Here is a 24,329-nt window from a genome sequence, read left to right as displayed (position 1 = left end):
TGTCCTCAATTTATTTTTCTATTTTAAAAGGGAAATATCAAGGGGCTTTTTAGACCCCTAATATTTCCCCGAAGCCCCCCCAAGAGTAAAAAAAAAAATTACGAAAATAAAAAAAAATAATGAAAATAAAATAAAAAATAGTAAAAAATAAATTAAAAAAACGTTTTTTTTTCTTGCCTCAGGCGCAAAAGGAGCTGGCTACGGCTATGCTCCCGTGGTGCTTGTGCGGCTGCCGGCTGAATGTGTCAGACACTGCAGATGGAAAGGTACAGGACACCCCATGTGCAACATCGGCCACACGAGCACCACGGGAGGACAGGACGCCGGGACATGTAGGGCGCACTGGAATGTAGGTCGGCCGACTCCCTGCGTTCAGGTGTGGAGCTGTATTGAAGTCAATGGCATCATCCACATTGCGATCGCCCGCACTCGGAACGCAGGCACATTAGCGCCTGCATTCCGGTCCAGTGCGATCTGCAAAAATAGTGCTCGCAGAATTTTTGCGGATCGCACTGGACTGGAACACAGGCACTAATGCAGGCGATCGCACTGTGGGCGAGGGGCCTGCCTGCGGAGCCTGGCTGCGGTGACATTGACTTCAATGCACCGCCACGCCCCCTCACGCCCCTGAATGCAGGTGTTTTTTCGTTGGTAGATCTCAGTTAGCTCGTCATTTGAAAAGTAGATCTCCAGACGAAAAATAGTGGGCGCCCCAGACTTAAAGGGATGCAGAAATACTGGTGTGCATTATTTTTTGGAGGAGTTTATAATAAAGGACCATTGTATGAACCTCAACATACATAATGCATTCTTCCAATATAATAAATAGCAAACAATCTAAATTATTTTTGCTGTAAGCCCAGAGTGCAGTTTTGACACACCACCTGAAAAATAAAAAACAAATTTCAAGCAGTTGTCTACCTGAAAATTCTCTTTCCTATGAAGTCAATCTTTGGGTCTATCAGTGTCTCCTAAGCAATAAGACTGCTTCACCATAAAGACTAAAGCAGGCTATACATGGTTAGAATTTCAAACAAACATCTTCCGAAAAATCTCATCAGAACATTCAATAAAGCCATCAGTGACTTGACAATTGTCATTCAACTTTGGAATTAATTAAATTACCTGGATAAAAACCACATTTACTGTTAGAATCTTGTGTTTGTGAAAAATATTACATCCTGATCCTTCAATTTTTTTTGTCACTACGGCTGAAATTGAATGTTGATTTGACACCATTAAAGAATCAAATAAATGTTTCAAAAGCAACTGTTTTCGAATGCAATTCTAACTGTGTATACCTAGCTTTAAATGTATATTTTCCAGGATCGGTTTTCTGACGTATGACTTAAACTTGCATGACCTTAATATGTAGTTGGAATGCTAGCCCAATTCCTGTTAAATAACCAGATTAATTACTGTATATACTCGAGTATAAGCCGAGTTTTTCAGCCCATTTTTTGTGCTGAAAAATGCCCCCCTCGGCTTATACTCGAGTCAGGTTTCTTCTTACTTACCTCGCAGAGCATTTTTTGTGGTAAAATTAGGTACCTCGGCTTATATTCGGGTCGGCTTATACTCGAGTATATACGGTAGACAATAGTAGAATCAACTGAGAAGCCAAGAACTGTTTAGCCTTTTTCCACTTAAAGGAGAACTATGGGGTTAAGGCTTTTCCCCATAGTTCTCCAAAGGGTAACGGGAGGACACAAACTAGCGTCCTCCCGTCACCCAAAGCTCAGTATACCGCGAACTGCAGCTCGCGGTATACTGAGACGCCTCAGCTGAAACGGATCCCGACAATTATGTCTGGATCCGCCCAGCTGCGTGAGTGACAGCGGGCTCTGCCTATCTAGAGGCAGGGCCAGCTGTACCTGCCCACTCCCCCGTCCGTTCCGCCAGTCAGCGCTGGAGGTTTGGACAGGGGAGGGGGGAATCCAGTCACTACCCTGTCACGGCTCACCTGCAGGGATAGATCGAGAAGTGATCGAGCGACGGTATGTGTTCGCTCACTTCCCGATCTACTGAGCCGACCTGTGACAGTTACACTGTCACAGGTCGGCTCAGATTATGAGGCTGAGTGCAAAGCACTCACCTCATAACTCTCCTTTAACACAACCCATGGGTATCCAAAGTCAGAGCTGACCTCTTCCATACAGGCAGAGCAGCCCTATGAGTACAAAAAAGACTGATGGTCTGGTATCCTGGAAAGAAAGTACCTATCACTCTGCTTCAACCCATGAGTAAAAGGATTTTACACCCATGCTAGAAAGCAGAGACTGCTATGTTTTTCAGGTCATCATTTTATTGAAAACACTTCAATGACAAGACTCACCCTGAACCCTATATCTGCAACATACTCGCTGTGATCAGCCTCAATGTCCTAGGAGAAAATGGAACATTTAATGAAATACAGCTTCAAGGATTTACACTTTAAGCAGTGTTAATAGATCTACAATTTTATTTCAGGAAACATGGTTATTACTGCTATGCGTATATTATAGATGTTTGAAGACAATAATCAAGTCAGGTCCTAAGTAACATGATCAGTGTGTATAGAAGGGTAACTAAAATAGATGTTGGAAATGCAAATGATGCACTCTGAATATAAATGAACCCAAAACCATGATCAAATCCAATCTGTTTATAAATGATCTGGAGATAAAACAGATAGTGATGTTGTTATTTTTTACTAATAGCAATATATAGCATCAGAGGAGTGACGTATAAAATGATCTTAACAAAACGGCGACAGTTAAAAGGCAGAAGAAAATGAATGTGTAAAAATCTAAGACACGACACACTTTTTAATTGAATACAGTTCCTGGCAGTTCTGACAAAGCTTTTAACAGCTTTTACTAGGTTCAGCCCCCACATTTCTATAGGACCATCATTATGATGAGCAGCCTCTCTGGTCAACAGGAATCGGCAGGGGTGAGAAGGGGCTTATTTTGATTTGACAGGAGGATTTAGAAGGTTGCCGCAGGTATGTAAAGATACCTTTAGGTACTTTATAACTACAGCAGATTTTTTTTTGCTTTCATACACTCTATATTCAACATGTTTAAATATATTTAAACATTAGTATAAAAATTAGAAAAATTTACTTTAAAGAATTGTACAAAGGGGTGGCAGTTACATTATTGACTAAAGATTTTATAATCTGTTTAGGAAACGGTTCTTTACCATAAGAGAGGTTAGTCTTTGGGATGTTTTGCCATAGAAAATTAATGCTGGAATAAAAAGCACTGGAATTTTTGTTTTTGCAATATTATACAATGTGTTTGACGGGAGGATGCTAGTTTGTGTCCTCCCGTTACCCTAAGGAGAACTATGGGGAAAAGCCTTAACCCCATAGTTCTCCTTTAAATAATGCAATAAAATGGGGATGCACAAATCCTTAAAAATGACAGCTGCCTCCTAACCTTTGAATTTTTCTCTAGTCTAGTCCTTCAGCTGTAAAAGTATATGTACATGTACTTGTACCGAGTATTGTACTTGGTATCTGAACATCCCTAGTTGGTTATATATCTCTTTTATTTTCTTAACATGTATACAGGCATTTCCTGAACAAAACATTATTGCAAAGTATAAGGCATTCAGTTACATATTTAATTTGTTGAGATTTAAACTTATATTTGGTATCTATGTATATCTCCATTCACTGGAGCATTGTAATCTTACAGTTGGCTCTTCCTGCTGTGTTTGTCTTTCTGGCTCCTTGTAACCCAGCGGGGCATCAAAATCCACCTGAAACACAATATATTGCTTAAAATGTATTTCTATTAAAAGATTAGGATAACTCATTACATCAACATGTGAATTCTGTTTTTTATCTATATAAAATCACTCATTTGCATCACTGACCATAGAATTTAAAATTCATATCATAGCAGTTTAGGAAAGATTATCATTAAAAAATGCTCCAAATAAACAGCTTAACCGAAAATCCGCACTGTACAAGGAGATAGTAAAATAATGAATACAGTTGAAAACCAGCATGCAGAACGTTTAACAGTCAGTCAAAACTAAATAAGGACCATTTCTTCCAATGGCACCTAATAACCATTTTGCAGTACTTAATCTGGACCTTTACCCCCTTTCAATAAAAATCACATCAGCATGCAGCTCTGCATGCTGATCTGAAATCATCCTAAATCATTATTTAAACAAACTTGTTTTGATTTACTTACAATTATTGTTTTAAAACTTCCTGGTCCTCTTGGGCATTAGTGATGTAATGTGCCTAAGTGCTGCACCCTGGTTACATCAGCAGTGCATTGCTGGGAAGTCTCATCTGTAATCTCAGGAGATCTCAGGGAAAGGCATTTTCCTCCCCTGACATGATGTGTATGACCACATGTCCTAGTCACATGTCTTAATTACATGTGCCAGAGTTCCAGGAAGTAAAAGGAGATATAATAATCGGCCCTTAGTACAAATGGGCACTGTGAGAAGAATGGGGAGGAAAAGAGAAATAAGATATGCAAAGAATAAAAAGCCTTCAATTATCTATAAGTATCTCTTAGATTGCCATCACTAAACATTTCTAAAGGTGTATTTGTTGTCATTTCAAAGATAAAGGTGATGTTTCTCTTTAGAGTGAACCTGTGGCCAAGTTACAGACATTCAAGAATGTACATATTTTTAACAAGCAACAAGTCCTTACATACCTCTGTAGCTGCATCCACTGTGAAGCAATCCATCCCTAAAGTTCACAGCAGAAAACCTTCTTTTCTACAGTTATCAGCATACAGGATCTTCATTCATAATTCTATTTTATTTACAGACTATAAAATGTAGAAATTGGGAATCAATTGCTAAAAGTGCTGCAAAACCGAGGGACACTAATCATGTTTTTGGCCATGTTCCAAACAGACATCTTACTGGCAACAAATACACTCCCTGTAGATGACAACACTGGGCTGCAATCTACCATACCACCCAGAAAACTATTTGTTTGCTATACGTCAAAACCACGTAATGGACCCAGATTCTGAAGATCTGATAAGATTGGTATTCTATGCTAGGGAAGTATTCATAGTAGAATGGAAGGACAAGTTAGCACCAGATTTAAAGACTGTTATCACCAGTATTAATGAAACACTACCCAAGTACAAATGAACTTATATCTTACAAACTTAATTCTTAAGCTTACATTCATGTCGCACTCAATGATGGATACTTGTTTGTCTGGTTTTGTTTCCATGACTCGAAGTTCATAAATCTGAAACCAGAAATGTTTACAATTACAGTTACAAAAAGTACTTTACAATTTCCCTGAAATTTACATGAGTACCAAAACACTACTGGAAAAAAAAAAGCATCTAAAAATGTCCCTTTCTTTTATTAATTAATTTATACTAGGGCATGGAGACAAATACTGCATACAAGGAAAATGTATATGGCTATTATTATTAATATATTAGTTTACGGTGTTAAAAAGATTCTATTGTGGCCTACAATGTGTGTAAGGTAAACATATTGTTGCATTTCAGGCTTCCACAGATGCCGATAGGAAACTGTATTAGTCTTGAAATGTATCCCTGTTGCAGCACTTAGATCCCTCGCCCCCACTGCCTGGGCCGGATTTCCCACAAGACCAACCAAGGCCCGGCCTCGGGGCAGCAGGGAGTAGAGGGGCAGCAGGTGTGTAGAATTCCTATCTCCCGATGCCCAGGACATGCAGTTCTGGGCGCCGAGCGGGTAGTTGCTTTCTACATTTAGCCCTGCTTTGGGTAAGCAGAGCTAAATGTACAATGGGGAAACTGCTGCTTGTTTTGTACAAGTGATCTCAGCGATGTCTTCGAGATCACTTGTATGCAGCCTGCAGATCTGCCATTCTCCATGGGGGAGGGGGAGTGTTTGGGGGGAGCATTGAGGAACGTGGCCTTGGGGCAGCAGAGAGAGGGAATCCAGCCCTGCCCACTGCACAAGGCCCCCTTGGCTTTTCGCCAAATCAAGATCAACTCCCACCCTAGTCATTTAACTGTAGAAGTGCCATAGCCTTGGTGCGCATTTGGCAGCTAAATAACAGGGCAGAATGTAGTACTGGGATGGAAGGGAGCCTAATTATCACTAGTGATGAGTCTGGGCTTGGTGTGAACCCAGTTCACCTGAATTCACACCAAGCCTGCTCAAAACTGTGACCGTCACTCCCCCTCCCAGCCCAATCAGTTGCGCAGAGGTGCATTTTCCATCTAGTCTGATTTCAGTTTGCCTTTGGCTTACTGCACTATGCACATTGCTCTCTGCTATAGTATATGCAAGGGGAATTTCCATTCATTCATTTCATTCCTGCAAGTTACCATGTATACATTTCACAAATGTCACTGGATTTACACTACCTTCTCATTATAATTTATAGCGATTACATCTCCAGTCGTAAGGCAGGCAAAATTTCTCAAAGCATTCTCCAATCTGAATATGAAGTCAAGGTACAGAGATGATTGTTTTTCGTCTTTTTTTTTTAAAGGGAAGCTGTGAGGACAGCGATATGGGAGCTATTATTATTCTTAAGCAATGCTTTGCCCCTAAAAAGCCCAATACTGTTGGAAAATATAAGGAAAAACAGGATCGCCATCATAAAAAATTCCAACTGCTTCTCATGCTTATTTTTTATTATAGTGGCAAAGTTCGAAACTGCAGAGCCATATCTTTGGTTGTTAATGGAAACCATTTTCACCAACATAGAGAGTTGGGTATGACATCAGGATCAATAATTATACACAGGAGAATGGAGTAAAATCCAAGCAGCATATAAACAAGTTTTAGGCAGTACTAGAGCTGCATGACCAGTGGCACTGTAGACATTCAGATAGGATATTCTATATCAGCCTTGCTCCACCAGGGTGCCGTGACACCCTAGGATGCCTTCTGGTTTCCTCAGGGGCGCCTTGAAATTTTCAAACAGCATCATGCCTTTCCATGGTGCAGGCCAGAGAGAATTACTCTACTCCAGGGAGGGTTGGCTTTATTCAGAAAAGGATAAACATTTACCTGTGTTCATGCATGCTCTGCCTCCCACCCTCTGCCATTTTTTACATTTTAGACCGGGGTGCCTTGAAGCTTTGCATACTTTTTAAGGGTGCCATGACTGAAAACAAATTAAAAACACTGCTCTATACCAGTGGTGGTCAACTTAAAAATGATAGCGAGCCTCAATCATGACCCCTGACACCTGAGATGGTCGCGCAATAGCAGCTTGTGGTCAGGGTTAGTGAAAGTTAATTGCCCACAGCATTGGTGGTCACCTACCTGATCACATGGTCCCGCAACGCTCTCTCTATTCCTGAAGCTATTACTCTACTTGGACTGTAGATAGACTGGTTGTCCACGAAATTAGACTGGTTGTCCACGAAATTAAACTGGAGGCAAAGAAATTACCCCCAGTACTGGTGGTCACTTACCTCATCACACGCTGCTCTCTCCCTCTACCTTAGGCCAGGACTCCAGTGATCTACGGCCTAACAGTACAGTTATTATTCCAGTGTTGTGTGATGAAACACAGAGATCGTTTCAGTGTCCAGCACCTTCTACCTATCTGTTGCCCAACAGGTGGCAGACCCAGCCCAGCACATGGCAGACAGCACATAGAAGGGTCTGCAGACCACATCTTAGGCACAAGGGCTCTATAGTGCGAGCATTCAGATACTCTATAGTGGGGGGCTATGCTGGAGAGGAAGTACCAGAAGCAACTGAGAAATAAACATGAATGTGATATATCTGAATTTGTAGTTTATCTGTTGGGACAAAAGTGCTTCTTAGTAATAGGTAGCACACATGCAACATATTGATATTTTGAAGTTCTTGCAGTCCATGCGGATATAGTAAAAGGATACACAGCTTTAGGGTTTGTGATATCCAGGAAATCAGGACTCTGTGGTTGGAATTTAGAGTATGTGGCCACCTGAAGATTGACACTTTCCACTTGAACGAGACCTCCCTCTTCTAATAGTAAATTCTGCATCATCTGAAACGGCAAACAAAATGATTACAGTAACATTACCCTTAGTCACAGATTTTTACTGTACAAAAAGCCAAATAACATTGTGCCCTCTGTAAGCAGACATTTCCATACACAGGAAGTTAATGACAAGCAGGTAGATGTGGGGATCGAAATTACTCCTAAAGCAGCTTAATATTTAAACAGTAGTAATCAGATGCTGATCAGATAACATGACAAATGTCGTTGTATAAAGACTGTAACTATATCTAGATGCAGTAATTGTATAGCTGCTTCCGCACTCCCAAAAAGATCAGAAAAGAAAATGGTCAGCTGTACAACTATTACCAAAACAAATTATTTGCCAGCTAAAACAAATTCCGTATATGCATTTCAATTGTGCATTTAGCTGGTATTGAAGCTCATATCAAACTAATGGCGTGAGTCAGACAAATAGTATTTTCAGGAGGAGGACAGTAATGTTAGCTCCCATTTTTCTTCCATGACTTGTTATCTTTAAGGGTGTCTACACAAAATCAGAGAGAAACGCCAGGCAAACAAATTACACAGTTAAATACATATGTGGTTAGTGCTTTGCCTGACAAAGGATTTAAAAATTTTGTTCAGTCAGACTTCAAGATGATCAAGCTGTACCTTATTTGTGAAATAAACAGTTTTACAGCTTATGGGTATCTATGGATCCCAGTCTGTTGCCACGGCTCCTGAAGCATGCCTGCTCCTCACTCCAAACTGGTGTAAGTGCTATGTGAGTTACTGGTTCACAGTATTGAGCAGCACAACACCAAGCCAACTTCCCTGTCTTCCAGCCAACCAGTGCATGTTAACAAAAAGACCAGGACATTTATGGTATGCCCATCAGTATCATTTGGAATGGACTATAATCATTTACATTATTTAGGACTTCTTACTGTGACAGAAGCAGGAAAATAAGCCAGTTTTTAAGGCATTGTGGCTGCAGATTGTTAACAAATTAAATAAATTTATAATTTAAAAGATTCACCATAGGAGCCAGGAGGAATTTTAAGGAGCCATATAACTTATGATGCAATTTTTGAGGAGAGCTGGCTATTTTGCTCCTGAAAATATTTATAGTAGCAACAGTTTGCACAGCACTTTACAATATAAAAGGGAGACAGTAGAGTTACAACTCCAGGCAAGATAGTTAGAAGGGTCCTGCTAATAAGAGCTTACAATCTAATAGGGAGGGGCAAGTGATACAAAATTGATAGTTGTGCGGGGAGGAGTTGATGGAGAAAATAACCGTTCAGTTGTTTGGTAGAGGTGGGATAAGCTTCCCTGCAAAGTTTTCAAAGATCGCCCCATACTGCATCTGTGCAGCTTTCAAATGCTCTCTAGCAGGTAAAAGGGACAACCAAAGACAAGCAATGAAAGCCAATTTGTCTACAGAATCTGGCACAACCTACAATCTGCAGGTAGCGTAACAGAAAAAGTGGCCAACCACAAAACAAATGTTTCGCTGAGCAACCATGCGTATTAGGCAACTTGGCACAACACACTCTTTCAGACCTAGTGTTTGGACAGCACTAAGCAGAGCCATACACAGGGTGACTCCATTATATACAAGGCCTAAAGCTGGAAAATTCTGTAGTTCAGCCTGAAATTGGTTGGTGCGAAACATGTCATACTTCAAACAGGTTTCTAATCCCCACTTACCCAGTGTGGGAGGTAGCAAATCCCTTCATCTGCTACAAACTCCAGAACACCGCAATGTGTCATTCTGTCTGAATTCTTATTCGTTAACTTGAAAAGCATTGGGTATGTGATGTTTAATCTGCCTGTAGACAAACAAACCACATGTGAGCAGAGTTAACTATTACTAGTCATTAGCTACATAAGAGAATGGGTCTTTTACATACAGAGAAAAAGGAAGAACTGTTTTGAATATTAAAACAAAATAAAACACCTAAGTTAAAGAAGACACTTACTTAGCTGATCCAGTGCAGATGGGGGCATGATAACTGAAAAAGATAATAGTTATAGTGAAAAGCTTACAAGGTTATGATGTGCAATATTCAGAGGTCACAAGAGCAGAGACATTCAGACATGCACATTACTGATTAGAGAAAACAGATTCTTCTTCTTGCTATACATTTTGATCTGCAATGTACTTTTTTATTTAATGCTGGAGACAAGTGAATAAACATAAGTGGAACCTGCATCTTTTAATAACCAGTACGCCTGTAAATACCATTAGGATAATATACACTATATTGCCAAATGTTTTTGGACGCCTGCCTTTACACGCACATGAACTTTAAAGTGACATTAAAGTAAAAAATGTTTCCCTCCCCCAATGTTAATTAAAGCACTTACCTTGAATGATGTTTCTTAATCCGATCTTCTTTCCTGATGTTTTCATCTGTCCCTCCAGCGCTGCGGCGGGTCTCCGATCCAGCGCTGAGTCCTCTGAGCTTGTTGGCACTTCCTGTCCCACCGTGTCTGCATGCGAGTGCATGCGTCCATAGACTTACCTTGTGTCTCTCCTCGCGTCCTGGCTGAAAATGTGATCTGCACATGTGCCCGCCCCAAGATGTTTTGCGGCCGCCCGAGGATCTTCACATTTTCGGACGGAGTGCGCAGGGAAGACACGGTGAGTATTAATCTCTGTTAAAGAGGTTTTGTTTTCCCTTACACTTTTTGCATAGATCTACTTGCTAACAGTAGATCTATGCAAAAAAAACCGGAGGCTTTAATTATCCTTTAATGACATCCCAGTCTTAGTCCGTAGTATTGAATATTGAGTTGGCCCACCCTTTGCCGCTATAAACAGCTTCAACTTCTGGAAAGGCGTCCACAAGGTTTAGGAGTGTGTCTATGGGAATATTTGACCATTCTTCCAGAAGCGCATTTGTGAGGTCAGGTACTGATGGATGAGAAGGCCTGGCTCACAGTCTCCACTCTAATTCATCCCAAAGGTGTTCTATCGGGTTGAGGTCAGGACTCTGTGCAGGCCAGTCAAGTTTCTCCACCCCAAACTCGCTCATCCATGTCTTTATGGACCTTGCTTTGTGCGCTGGTGTGCAGCCATGTTGGAACAGGGAGGGGCCATCCCCAAACTCCTCCCACAAAGTTGGAAGCATGAAACTGTCCAAAATGTCTTGGTATGCTGATGCCTTAAGAGTTCCCTTCACTGGAACTAAGGGGCCAAGCCCAACTCCTGAAAAACAACCCCACATCATAATTCCCCATCCACCAAACTTTACACTTGGCACAATGCAGTCAGGCAAGTACCGTTCTCCTGGCAACCGCCAAACCCAGACACGGCCATCGGATTGCCAGACAGAGAAGCGTGATTTGTCACTCCAGAGAACACGTCTCCACTTCTCTAGAGTCCAGTGGCGGCGTGCTTTACACCACTGCATCCGACGCTTTGCATTGCACTTGGCGATTTAAGGCTTGGATGCAGCTGCTCGGCCATAGAAACCCAATCTATGAAGGTCTCTATGCACTGTTGTTGTGCCAATCTGAAGGCCACATGAGGTTTGGAGGTCTGTAGCTATTGACTGTGCAGACAGTTGGTGACTTCTGCGCACTCTGTGCTTCAGCATGCGCTGACCTCGCTCTGCCATTTTACGTGGCCTACCACTTTGTGGCTGAGTTGCTGTTGTTCCCAGTTGCTTTCACTTTGTTATAATACCACTAACAGGTGACCGCGGAATATTTAGTAGCAAGGATATTTCACAGATGGACTTATTGCACAGGTGGCAACCTATCACGGTATTACGCTTGAAATCACTGAGCTCCTGAGAGCGACCCATTCTTTCACAAATGTTTGTAGAATCATCTGCATGCCTAGGTGCTTGATCTTATACACCTGTGGCCATGGTATTTTGGCAATATAGTGCATCTACGTTATGGTTAACTATAATTTTAATTAAACTAAAAAGGGAAATTACATCAATATCTTTTTGCATTTAACATGATTATGAACTGTCTAGCACCATGGCATTTAAAGTGTATGTAAACCCTCCAAAAAAGAATGTAATATATTGCAGCTTACTGGTCCATAGATGTGGTGGCCTCATTCATTTCATTCCATTTTTTATCCTTTATTCTCCCCTATAAATAACACACTTCCTGTCCCTTCATGTCAACGCTCATTTTTCCATTGTATCTGTGGAGCAAGCCATGGTTGCAGGGCTTCCTGATTGCACGGAAAGCTTGCTCCATGTTCCTCTACGGCACTGCCGGTCAGAGGAAATTTTCATCTGGCCGTAAGTTCCAATATCGGGGAAGGTATCGGAGCATTTGGGTGAGTACGAGTACGAGTACTCGCCCAAATACTCTGTATCGGCACCGATACTAGTATCGGTGCACCCCAAATCAAAACATATTTGACTGTGCTAAGTAGCGCTTCTCACTGGTCAGTCATCTGACCACGTTGACCAATGAGTGCTTGCAATTTGTGAGCGAAATTCAAAATGCATAGGGGAGGACTGCGCTGGACAGCAGTACAGGGGACAGATAGTACACCCATACTGGCGGAGGGGAGGGCTTGTTCGCCGAAAGGTAAGTATAGCCAGGGTGGTGGCGGTCTGGGAGAGACGGGGCCAGATTTCATTGGGTAATTTTATTTTTCCATATTACCTGGGAAATGAACTTACCCTTTAATGCACAGTGTGTGTGTGTGTAAGATAATTCTGGCTGCCACCAAGGAATGGCGGCAGCAATCTCAAAGCACATGCAGAATGTCCAACGCATGCGTTTATTTGCATGCAGATGGCGGGGGCAGCAGGGTTTCATTTTTATTTTATTTTTTACTTTTTCTTTTATTATTTTTTTAACTTTTTATTTATTTACTTTTGCCACTTAATGTTCTTCCTCTCACATAGGGGATTAAAATCTCTTATGTGATAGTTTGGAGGTGACAGGTTCTCTTTATGGAACCTGCCCTCCAACACAGAACAGCTGTTCTGTGTAGTTCCTGACAGCCGAGACAGGTGGCGCTGTGATTACATTGTGATTACAGCGCCACGGTCTCAGAGAACATACAGAGAGCCTGTAGAGCAGACGTTCTTCGTCTGCCCTACGGGCCCTATGGCTGAGCCGTTGTGCCGTAGTTTTCGGGGTCCCCCAGGAGAGCAGGGGACCCCGAAAACTACGGCGGGGGGTGCGGGCAGACACGTTCCGCGCTGCTCAAATTGATACAAATGGTCTGATCAGACCACTTGTACTAAACGAGCGGCGGCGGATCCACAATGTACATTCAGCTCCGCTTGTCCGGAGCCGGGCTAAATGTACATAAAAACTACTCGCCCGGCGCCCGAAACTGCATGTCCCGGGCGTCGGGCGGTCGTCACCCAGGCTGGACTTCAAACATGTCTGCCTTTGTTCATTTGCATTACAAGGCAGACTAATGTGACAAGGACATTCCATTTCTGACCAGATCAATAGGTATTTTCTGTAATTGCTGAAAACTCTCTTCAGCTGGCCATACACTTATAGATTTCTTTCATTCAGCTCGTGGGCTAAACAAAAGAAATCTAACAGATTCCTCAATCCACGCTAAACAGCGCAAATGGATGAATCTCCACTGCTGGCCACTATATTCCAGCTCCCACCACTGTCAGAATACTTAAATATTGACTACATCTGATTGGCTGCAGTCACTTTTCGGCCGACAATTTTTGGGCCAGCTCATTTGACAAAAGTTGATTTAACATTCAACTTTTTGGGGGCCAGTAGGGCCACCCCCGGCTATAATTTTGTCTAAATCCTGTGAGTGCATCAAAATTCTAACAGTGCATGTCCAGCTATACCCTGAAGAGTGAAAACTAATGCAGCCACCTCAATCAAGGACAGGTAAGCTGCAAAATATTACATTTGTGTTCTAGGGTATCTCTGGTCAAAAACACAAAATAAATCTGTATTTCTATGATGAATTTTCATAAGTTCTATCGCACTCCTAATAACCAGATCCATCTGGAAGGTTTTAAACTTACTTATTGAAGATGTCAATAGGATGTACTTCATCACTGTAAATATGCACTTCTTTGTGTCACCACACTCACAGAGACCGCCTTCTGAACTACAACTCAATGTCTGAACAATGTAACGGCATCATTGCTTGCTGGAAGCGATGCATGATGGGTTATGTAGTCTTCAGAAATTGAGATCACATCAAGCAGTAGGGAAAGAGATACAAAGCACACTGGGAGTCCAGGAAGTTGGTGAAAGTGAAGGGCAGATGGAAGGCAGCACCCACTACATAAAAGGGCTTTTTTCCAAGTAAGCTTTGATTGTATTATCAAAAACAACTCTAGTATGTATTCCTATTACAATGCTGATGTTATAACACAGGGATGGCCAAACTGCGGCCCTCCAGCTGTGGTGAAACTACAAATCCCATGAAGCTTCTCTTTCCGGTAGTCATGTCTGTGGCTGTGAGAATCTTGCAAAGCCTCATGGGATTCGTAGTTCCACCACAGCTGGAGGGCCACAGTTTGGCCATCCCTGTTATAACAGGATAGTATATGCTGGGACTTTAGAAAAATCCTTAGTTATTCCTTTTTTTCTTGCTGTCCCACAAGGGACCTCCCTAGGGCTAGTGTGATGTGCAGCTCCAGCTAAGTTTTTTGTTCTAATTTTGGGTAGGGTGGCCAAACTCCGGCCCTCCAGCTGTGGTGAAACTACAAATCCCATGATGCAACTGCCTCTGGGAGTCACGCCTGTGCGATCTTGCAATGCCTCATGGGATTTGTAGTTCCACAACAGCTGGAGGGCCGCAGTTTGCCCACCACTGGAGTAGCGGCTCATTTCCTCAACCTCTACGAGGTTCCTCTGTGACACTGCAGTCTATATATTTATCATTGAACTTACTCTTCCCTCCTTTCTCCACATCAGAGCGGTCATTAGGCCCAGCCAGCATGGACACGGAGTAGCAGCGATACTGAGTTGAGAAGCGGTTCTGGAAAACCCTCGGTATCGGGTGGTCAAACATATTGAAAGAAAACTGAAAGAGAATGTAGACAGAATGTTAGGTGCGTGTCTGCAGAGACAATATAAGCACAAATACAATGATTATATATATGGGTCAGCCAGTTCAGACTGCTAAATACACTCAATGACACTGAAACCTGGACTGTCTGAGGCCTCATCTCAACATGTTACCTCTTTCCTTTACATCAGGCTACATGGAGGAGTTATACATGACACATCTCACTCTATCATTCGTTATCATTCCACTAATAGCATCTATGTAATAAAAGTTCCATTCTTAAGAAACCTCTTCTAGGACCATAAAGACCAGTAACATGACCGTATCACCGTTTAGTCTTACCATGGTGCTGCCGGTTTAGGGACTTCACAATAATATCTCACTGAGTCACTCTCTTCAACCGGAAGTGTCTCTATTGAAGCCAAGTCAATACACAGCACGGCGCAGCAGCAGAGAGAAAACACATAGCATTGCCACACTACAACTACCGGCACCCTATGCGCATCGTTCGGACGTGACGGCAGAAGCTCACAGAGAACTCTCATTGGCTGGCTGGCCTGTATTGGCACTGTAAGCGTTAGCTGTCAGTGGCTGGGTTCGCTCTTACGTCAGGGACAAGCAAACTCTGTGATTGGTTTATGCGGGGAGAGAAGTTTAGCGCCAGTTTCGAGGACAGATCCCCGCCAGCCGCAGAGAATGTTTGTCACCGACCTTCGTAAGGAGTTTTACGATGTCATAGTGCACCAGGTGAGGCGGACGGTGTGTGCACAGGGAGGTTGGTAGTCCAGGCTGTTTACTGTGCCTTGACAGGCCATTGAGAAGTATTTAGTATTTTCCGTCTGTCCCAAGCTGCAGTGTATTGTATGGAAAGGGACCTCCTATTCACATCTATTCTTGTGTCATGGGGGGGGCATTCATTCCTTCCATTCCTAATGGGACCTCAATGTGTGTCCAAGCAAAGGCTATATTTACACCACATGCATTGGGCTGTGTTGCTCAATGGAAGCCCAATTCATTGACAAGCCAAAACCTATTGGTTTCAATACACCTGGTCCACACCGACACTCGCGAGTGGGGGGGGGAGGGGGGGGAAAGCAGACTTTTTTTTGGGGGGGGGAATGCACATTTCACCATCCACGGTGCCGTTAACAAGTAATGGCACCTTAATCGAGGACGCTCTGACCCTGTTGTGTGAACGGGACTCTCGCAGCTAAAAATGCTGCATGAGCTGCCTTGCCACATGTGCCAACCATTAAAATCAATGGGAGATTCTCCTTTGCAGATGTTCTTGTGCCGCTTAGTGTGAATCAGGTTTGCCAGTGTGCTTATTTCCGCTCTCAACTAAACTTTCCAGCCCTGAAATGGCTGGTTTCATAGCTGATCACATGTGCAGCACCATGGCAGCTGCAATCCAAATAGAGGCTGAGATAGCACTTTCTGAAGCTAAGGGAGGAGGGTATAGATCTTTTTTAAGCTGCGGTAATGTAAACATCCAGCACTGGGTCCTTTGCTCTGTTTACCTACTGGGGTCCTATTTCTGGATGTCCATGTCACTGCCTGCATGACATGGACAGTTCCCATTCGCTGTCCACCTCAGGGGTCCTCTCAGGATCCAGAGTCTTCTGACACGGCCGGAAGGGAGTCACGGGGACTGGCTGGCGTAAGTGACTTTGTGAATATAATTTGCTTCACCAGGTAAGAAAAACAAAACCCCTGGCAGGATAGGTTATAGAGAGATGTTAATTTTTAACCGCAGTTGGGCTTTAATGCAGGTCAGCGTGCAGTGCACTACACGCAGACCTAGTGGTTTGAATCTAACCTAAAAATACATATGACCCTAATGCACTGCAATGAAGTGTATATAGGGCACCAGCCAATAAAAGGTTGATGTATCGTTATGAAATGCCTCCAAATAGTGAAGGAATGCATGCTTTACTCAAGACTTCTATTTTATTTCAGCGAGTGCTTCTCCTTGTTGCACCTGATGTGGATGCATTGTGCGCATGTAAAATACTTCAGGTAAGCCTGTTTTCCTTATTAATTCTTTATTAAAGGAGAATTATGTGGTGAGTGATTTTTCACTCATCATCATAGTTCTAGCCGACCTGTGACAATGAAACTGTCACAGTTGTTTTTTTAAAGGGACTCAATTTTTTTTTTAAACAATGATATGTAAAATTGGAAACAGTCTGTGAGAGACAAAAAGCATAAACAAAGTGGAAATCTGCATAAACAGAAAACACTTCCCATGGTCAATCATCAGTAAAATGTTTAACAGGAAATACTGTCACTGCAATGTTTTCTTATTTTGAGTGACAATGAGTAAACTCCATGTGCATATAGAACTACAAAGGAGGGGATTTATCAAAATCGGAACAGGCAGAACCTGGAGCAGTTGCCCATGGCAACTAATCAGCTCCTTTCATTTTCAAATCTTAACGAAAAGGAAGAGAGGGGCTGATTTGTTGCCCTGGTCAACTGCTGCTCCAGATTCTGCCTGCTCCAGTTTTGATACATTCCCCCCTTTTGTAGTTCTTTATGCACATGGAGTTTACTCATTGTCACTCATTGAAATGCTCAAAATAAAACATTGCAGTGACAGTATTTCCTGTTAAACATTTTACTGATGATTGACGATGGGAAGTGTTTTCTGTTTACGCAGATTTCCACTTTGTTTATGCTTTTTATTTGTCGTCATTTTGTAATGTGTTCTAAAGGATACTTTGTTAAACATTTAAGCAAATTGTGCAGTTTCTAGTTTTGGTGCTGTTCTACTGTATAACCCATTGCAATTAGGGCTCCTGCACATGTGCGTATTGCAGAACTTGTAAAGGCTTATTTTTATACAGTGTAAAATACGCTGCAGGTGTATTTTAGCTGTATGAAAATGTGCCTATATTTGTTCCGCAATATGCCTTAACCCTTGCTCTATAAAATAGATAATTCACAGTTCCCTGCAAGGATACTACAATATTTTTTTATTACATCTATGAGAAATGGCGATACTGGCAGGCTTTTATTACAAACAAAGTATACTTCAGAATAAAACTGCAAGCACAATTCTTTGCAATCGCACTGCATGGCACGGCGGGCGATCACACTGTGGGTGGTAGGCGCGTTTGGGGTGCCATTGAAATTAATGGCAATGCAACGTGCCTCCCGCAGCCGAATGTGTCAGCCCAAAACCGAAAATGACTTTTTTTTTTTTTTTCCCCCCCACCATTTTTTTTTTTCTTCAATAATTGTATTGTAAGCACATGGCGCTTGAATAACTTCAGCCAGGGAATGACTGCTGCCAGTGACAAGATTCCACAGATGGCAGCTGTGTGTAAATACAGCAGGTAGTGGACAGGTGCAATAGCCAGCCTGCTATTGGCCATTTCAAATTGCAATAGCAAGCTGGTTACTGCACCTGCCCACTGCTTGCTGTGCCCTACACCCAGCGTGGAAGAGAGGGCTAGGGGATCCAACTAATCGATCATAAGAATAGTTGGCAACTATTATTATCAATTAGTTGGTTGCAGCCCTAAAAGAGACAAAATGTGTTTTCAGATGTCAAGGCAACTAGCGTCCTCTCCTTTAGTCGTAGCTGGGTAGAAAGGAAGGGACTGTCTTTAGCAATACATTTTCTTCAAATGTAAGTTGAGAGAATAGACTGATTAGCTTCAAGTTGCAGAGGCAATAGCCTCCAGGAGTAATTCTAATTTCACACAATTCTGATGATTCAGAAGGGGACTGGGCAAGGACTGCCAAAGCCTAATTCAAGCCAAGCAAAACACAAGCAACAACATCCAGTGATGTTTCTGCTTCTTAGACAGAAGAGAATAGATAGACAGAACTGAATATTTTAGAAAGAGAAGAGCAGGAACTATATTTTAAGTATTTATACTCTTATAACTAGTAATGTAACAGTGTGCAAGATATGTATTCTATATACTATGTATAATATGTACTGATGTGAAATTATATGATTAGTGATTCCCCCGTTTTACCCTTCATTGCTGAGAGTAAGTATCACTTGGTGACAGAGGGAGTTACAATTTGACTTCTAACTTCTAGTGCAGTCTGATCATTTAATCGTTAATCTAATTTGTTTCTTTACTAGTCTTTATTTCAGTGTGACCATGTCCAGTACACGCTGGTTCCGGTATCTGGGTGGCAGGAGCTTGAAATTATTTTCCTTGAGCACAAAGAGCAGGTAAATCTAAACTCTCTGAATTGTTTTTTTTGTTTGCTTTTTGCATTGCTGCTGTCAAGACATCTTTGCTTCAGAGCATCTCGATTTATCTATTTGTTTGTATTGGTTCTATCTTATCCCAAGGTTCTGTTCATGCCTGTCGGCACAGAAAGGGCAACTAGCTGCAAAACCAACACCTATGTTTCTTTGGGTGGGAGTGGGTGTCTTTTCTGAATATTTTTAACCTGGATCAGCAACTGGACAGAAAAATTCTCAAATCAAACCAGTTATTTAATTGTTTTTATCTGTCTGCGCCTCTCACACACGACATCCCTTCTGTAATGATTCTTTATGTGGCTATGTCTGTCTTTCTAGTTTTGTTTTTTTAGGTAAGGAAGCATTAAAAAAAAACAAGTCAGTTAGCAAAGTATTATATTTTTATAAAACGTTATGGTTTTTTTCTGTAAAGTAAAATAATTCTGGTTTGTTTTGTAGTTCCGGTACTTTGCACTTCTAAATTGTGGTGCGAATATTGATCTTCTGGAGACTCTACAGCCACAGGAAGAGGCTGTTTTCTTTATATGTGACACCCACAGGCCAATAGATGTTGTGAATGTGTACAATGACACCCAGGTATGTGTCCATTACTGAGGCTCGCAATAGGGTGATACTTTATTGCAATTTTATATCCATAATATAACCATTTATGCAGATCAAGTTGCTTATCAAACAAGATGATGACCTGGAAATACCAGCATATGATGACATTTTCCGTGATGATGAGGAGGAGGAGGATGGAGAGGATTCTGGTAATGACAGTGATGGATCTGAACCTTCAGGAAAGAGGAGACGATTTGATGAGGTACATTACTTATAAAGTCAGTCATTTGAAACTCCTTATTCAAAAATAACAGTGTAGCACTATATTGAAAAATTATATAACAACTCCTATTCCACAATAAAATGTAAATTTAAATCAAAAATGCAAACCAAAAAAAATCCGATTTATCCATGTTGTAAAAAAGTCCATGGTCCTTTATAGATATAATCCAAATAGAGTTCAGTAATCAAAAATTAACACTGCTAGTGCTGAAAACAGGCATATAATCCAGGTGAAAAGACATGTCCCAATGCTCACAAAAATCCTGCGCATCTTTTTACTTTGGACCATAACTAAAGTATTTAGTGTGGGTCAGCGGCACCTCCCTTTTTGCTGCAGGGCTAGCAGCACGTTCTTGTATGCAGGTCAGATGTATCTTAGCTCTCCGTAGATATAATGGTGTTCAAATGTAAGAGAAAGGTTTGCACATAGTGTAACCTCTTTCAAAATGGAGATGGTTTAGGGAGGTAAACTACTTGTAAGGTGAGATATTTGAGACTCATTGACATCAGATATGAAATCTAGAGGGGAGCAGAAAGAGTAGTAGTGCTATAGCTTTCCTATGCTTACTTACATTTTAGGAAAGGAACATCAGCAAAATCAAGATATCTTCCTGTATGCATACCCGAGACTCTCTGTATTATATAGTGACTGCTATCTGCACTAACTGGACTGTGTGACACTACCACCTATGGTATTTCTTTTTCTCCCTTGTGTAGGGAGCTGTAGAAAGAAGAATTGAGAGGCGACGGGAGAGGAGAGAGTGGGAAGCTCGCAGGTAAACTCCCTTAATATACTGGCAACATAATACTGTCCTGGTAATACTAACTGGAGGTTTATTACTATTATTTCTCATTGTATGTCTGAGCATAGTTGATTTTGTTTTTCTTACAGAAGGGAAACCCTCTTTGACTATGAACAGTATGAATACCATGGAACATCGGTAAAGTTGTTTTACCTTTTTATTACAGCATGTTGGGGACCTGTGCAGGTCTTGTTTGACCTAACCTGACTCTTGGCTGAGGCATTCACAGATCATCTTGTTAGAATTGACATCCAGCAATCTTTTGCAGCGACCAGGGAAGAATACCTTGACTTGGAATGATCAGGACCAAGATATCAATATGTTATAATAAGCACTTGAAAATACTGCAGGGAAATGTTTTTCAGCAAGATCTGATTTAAAAAAAAAAAAAATCCTACTTTTGCAAATGTAGCTTGCATTTGTTATGCTTTTAAGATCATTCTCATTTCACTGGCCTTTACTTTTGATCTGCATTTTACCATCATTTTAAGCTGCGTCCAACCTGCTTTTACATTTCCATTGACCTGTATGGGGAAGGAGAACCCATCAATGCAAGCCTTAGGGTGCCCACACACCTTACGATAATCGTGGGAAATCCCGCAATCGTACGATTATCGTAAGGTGTGTGGAAGCAGTGCGACCTCTACTACTGTAAGGTCGCACGACTTTTAACTTGCGAACATGTTCGAAAACCGTACGATGTTCGGCGGTGTTCGTACGATGTTCGGCGGGTGTGTAGCATGTTCGTACGATAAAAGCCGGACGGGCCGGTGTGCGCAAGCGCACACTGCCCATTCGGCATTGCGGTCATCGGAAGCCCGCCCCTCAGGGGGGCACGGCTTGCGATCATCGCAAGTACGATCTGCCTCTCCAAGATAGGCAGATCGTACGTTTTTTTAAGTACCTTACAACCATCGCAAGACAAAAGTCTTGCGATGGTTGGTTGTAAGGTGTGTGCCCAGCATTAGTGAGGCAGTTTTGCACAGAAAATATTTGTGTTGAGTTATAAATGCTTGGCTTGTCTAGGATTTGACACTAGACCTGGGCAATTCAAGCTAAGGTTATGATGACAAAAGATATATAAGCAAATATCACCTTCATTGGAATTTGGGCTGCCAATTCATAAAGAATCTTAAGAAATGCTAGGGTGATTGGGGACCAGATCAACTTTGACAGGAGCAGCTAAGATTTCAGTTATTTGATTATTTTGATCTGCTGGTTGGTTGTTGTGGTGGTTTTTTTTTAATTTTTTTTATGTATTCATTTTATGGTCCGTTTGTATTGCCCAGCTTTGTGATTTTACTTTAAAAGAAATGTGTGGAAAACCCCAGATGGGAAACTACCATTTTCTGAGTTCAAGGTCACCTAAAGCTGGCCATACACCTTACAATTATCTGCAGATTTTCTGTGGTCAGATGGAGGAATCTGTTGCACTTTTTCCAACTACACCTAAAGGGTTCTAAAGCCTCCCGTGTTTTTGCCTACATCTACTGCTGACAAGCAGTAGATATAGACAAAAAGTTTACCAAAAAAAAACCGCTTAAACAGCAGTTTAGACTGACCTTATCGCTGCGAGAGTCCGGAACTGTTCGTGCGGCCGCAAAGGATCTTGGGGCGGGCGCATGCACAGTTCGGATTCTCGGCCGGGAGACAAGCAGAGACGCAAGGTAAGGCTATGGACGCGTGCACCCGCATGCAGACACCGCTGGATCGGTAGTGCCTGTAAGCAGAGAGGAGTCAGCGCTGGATCGGAGAGCTGCCGCAGCGCTGGAGGGACAGATGAAAACATGGGGAAAGAAGAGGAAGATCGGATTAAGAGACATCATTTAAGTTAAGTGCTTACATTAACATTGGGGGGAGGGAAAAAAAAATATCCTTTAATGTGACTTTAACTGTGTGGATGGAGTAATCTCCACCTGGGCCAATCTGTTGCACTTTTTCCATCTGACCACAGAAAATCTGCAGATAATTGCAAGGTGTATGGGCACCTTTTTAATAGTACAGAAAGTGACCACCACTATCCTCATAACTTGTGTGCAGCCTGGCCATCACTGAATGGCATCTAAAGCTTCTTGTGCTGTTATTTTACTTTATGACAGATTTTGCTTTTAATTGAATATCAGGTCTTGCCTCTACCAGTTGTAAACCAGACCAAATATATAAATATATTTAAATGTCATTCGACTTGGAGGTGTGAGTTGAATTTAATTATACCTCCAGGAATGGTAAGATTTCTCATTCTGCAAATGCTAGTTTCCTGGCTGTGGTTTCAATACTTTGTGTCACATGTGGAAATGGTATGCAGTGACTTTCCTGAAATGCGTACTTGTTCCAGGTCGCTGAAGTAAACATTATTGAACTCATTGGGTCAGTATAATAGCCAGACAAACAGCATCTTCAGAAGGAGATTAGCAGTGGTGGCCCCTATTGTCTCTCAGGAAAGGTTTATTTTAACAACCCTTGGCTGTTACATTACTTCATAGTGGATACATCTTTCTATGGCTGAATAAAAGGTATCTGCAATGACAGCTGTGAGCTAAACACTACTTGTTAGCTGCTATCTAGCTGCCGCTTTAGAGATGCACCCATAAATGTGCCCTTTCCACTTTCGGGTAATTTGTTTTGGGTTTTTTTTCTTTATAGTCTGCAATGATGATGTTTGAGCTGGCCTGGATTATGTCTAAAGATTCAAATGACATGCTGTGGTAAGTTGAGAAATTAGACCTGATAAATACTGTCAAGTCTCTGTGTAAGTTGATGAAGTATCATGCAATTAAAATTAGAGGTGCACCGAAATGGAAATTTTAAAACCGAAATAAAAAAAAAATGTCAGGCCGAAACCGATACCAAAAATGTTTTTTATTTTTTACAATATTTTATTTTTAAACTTTTTAATTTTTTTTATTTTTATTCATTTTTTATTACATTTTATTTTTTACTTTTAGGGGCTTTGGGGAAATATTAGGGGTCTAAAAAGACCCCTGATATTTCCCTTTTTAAAATAGAAAAAGAGATTGAGAACACACAGTCCTCAATTCTCTTTTTCTGTGTCTCCTGTTATCAATGAACAGGAATCCTCTGTGTTCCTGTTCATTGATTAATATGAGTCAGAACATTGTTTGTTTACTATAACTACAATTATGAATGAATGGGGGTGATGTAGATCACTTCCCATTCATTCATAATGAGGGTATAGTTAACATACCCTATCCTCAATTATGTACACACACTCAGCGAACACTGATCGCTGAGTGTGTGTACCTTGCTTTTCTCTCTGACACGCTGTCACAGGAGGCTGATCAAGCGGTGTAGAGAGCAAAGCCCAGCCTCCTGTGACAGCGCTGTCTCAGCCCCCCACACCGCTCTGCCGGACTGTGATAGGTGGCTTTCTTTTCTCCCCGCTGGAACAGCGGCCAGTGGGGAGAAAAGAAACCAGGGATACCCCGATGTATCGGCCGAAACATGGCTCTTTCGGCATTATGCCAAAAGTGCCATTTTCGGCCGATATGTTTCGGCGCCGATCTATCGCTGCATCCCTAATTA

The 24,329-nt window shown here is 41.8% G+C and overlaps 2 protein-coding genes across 2 annotated transcripts in view; one reads left to right on the top strand and one right to left on the bottom strand.

The window, feature by feature from the left end:
• UFD1L (ubiquitin fusion degradation 1 like (yeast)) overlaps positions 1–15,409 on the bottom strand; it is a 21,522-nt gene extending 6,113 nt beyond the window's left edge. Inside the window, exons 1-9 of the mRNA XM_018556954.1 lie at positions 15,267–15,409; positions 14,807–14,939; positions 9,913–9,945; positions 9,641–9,762; positions 7,842–7,972; positions 6,348–6,420; positions 5,159–5,227; positions 3,685–3,750; positions 2,336–2,383 (exon numbers count right to left, since the gene is read on the bottom strand). Of these exons, the coding sequence (XP_018412456.1) occupies positions 2,336–2,383; positions 3,685–3,750; positions 5,159–5,227; positions 6,348–6,420; positions 7,842–7,972; positions 9,641–9,762; positions 9,913–9,945; positions 14,807–14,939; positions 15,267–15,269 (678 nt within the window). The 5' untranslated portion in view covers positions 15,270–15,409. The remainder of the gene's footprint in view (positions 1–2,335; positions 2,384–3,684; positions 3,751–5,158; positions 5,228–6,347; positions 6,421–7,841; positions 7,973–9,640; positions 9,763–9,912; positions 9,946–14,806; positions 14,940–15,266) is intronic.
• A 132-nt stretch (positions 15,410–15,541) lies between these two features.
• The window catches only part of CDC45 (cell division cycle 45), a 33,265-nt gene continuing 24,477 nt past the window's right edge, over positions 15,542–24,329 (top strand). Inside the window, exons 1-8 of the mRNA XM_018556962.1 lie at positions 15,542–15,671; positions 16,884–16,943; positions 19,030–19,122; positions 19,597–19,734; positions 19,814–19,963; positions 20,701–20,759; positions 20,876–20,924; positions 23,430–23,491. Of these exons, the coding sequence (XP_018412464.1) occupies positions 15,621–15,671; positions 16,884–16,943; positions 19,030–19,122; positions 19,597–19,734; positions 19,814–19,963; positions 20,701–20,759; positions 20,876–20,924; positions 23,430–23,491 (662 nt within the window). The 5' untranslated portion in view covers positions 15,542–15,620. The remainder of the gene's footprint in view (positions 15,672–16,883; positions 16,944–19,029; positions 19,123–19,596; positions 19,735–19,813; positions 19,964–20,700; positions 20,760–20,875; positions 20,925–23,429; positions 23,492–24,329) is intronic.

The sequence above is a fragment of the Nanorana parkeri genome, unplaced genomic scaffold (assembly GCF_000935625.1).
Source record: "Nanorana parkeri isolate BGI_ZX_2015 unplaced genomic scaffold, ASM93562v1 scaffold260, whole genome shotgun sequence".
Classification (NCBI taxonomy): domain Eukaryota; kingdom Metazoa; phylum Chordata; class Amphibia; order Anura; family Dicroglossidae; genus Nanorana; species Nanorana parkeri.
Note: the sequence above shows the minus strand (reverse complement) of the source record. Positions and strands in the feature narration are given on the sequence as shown.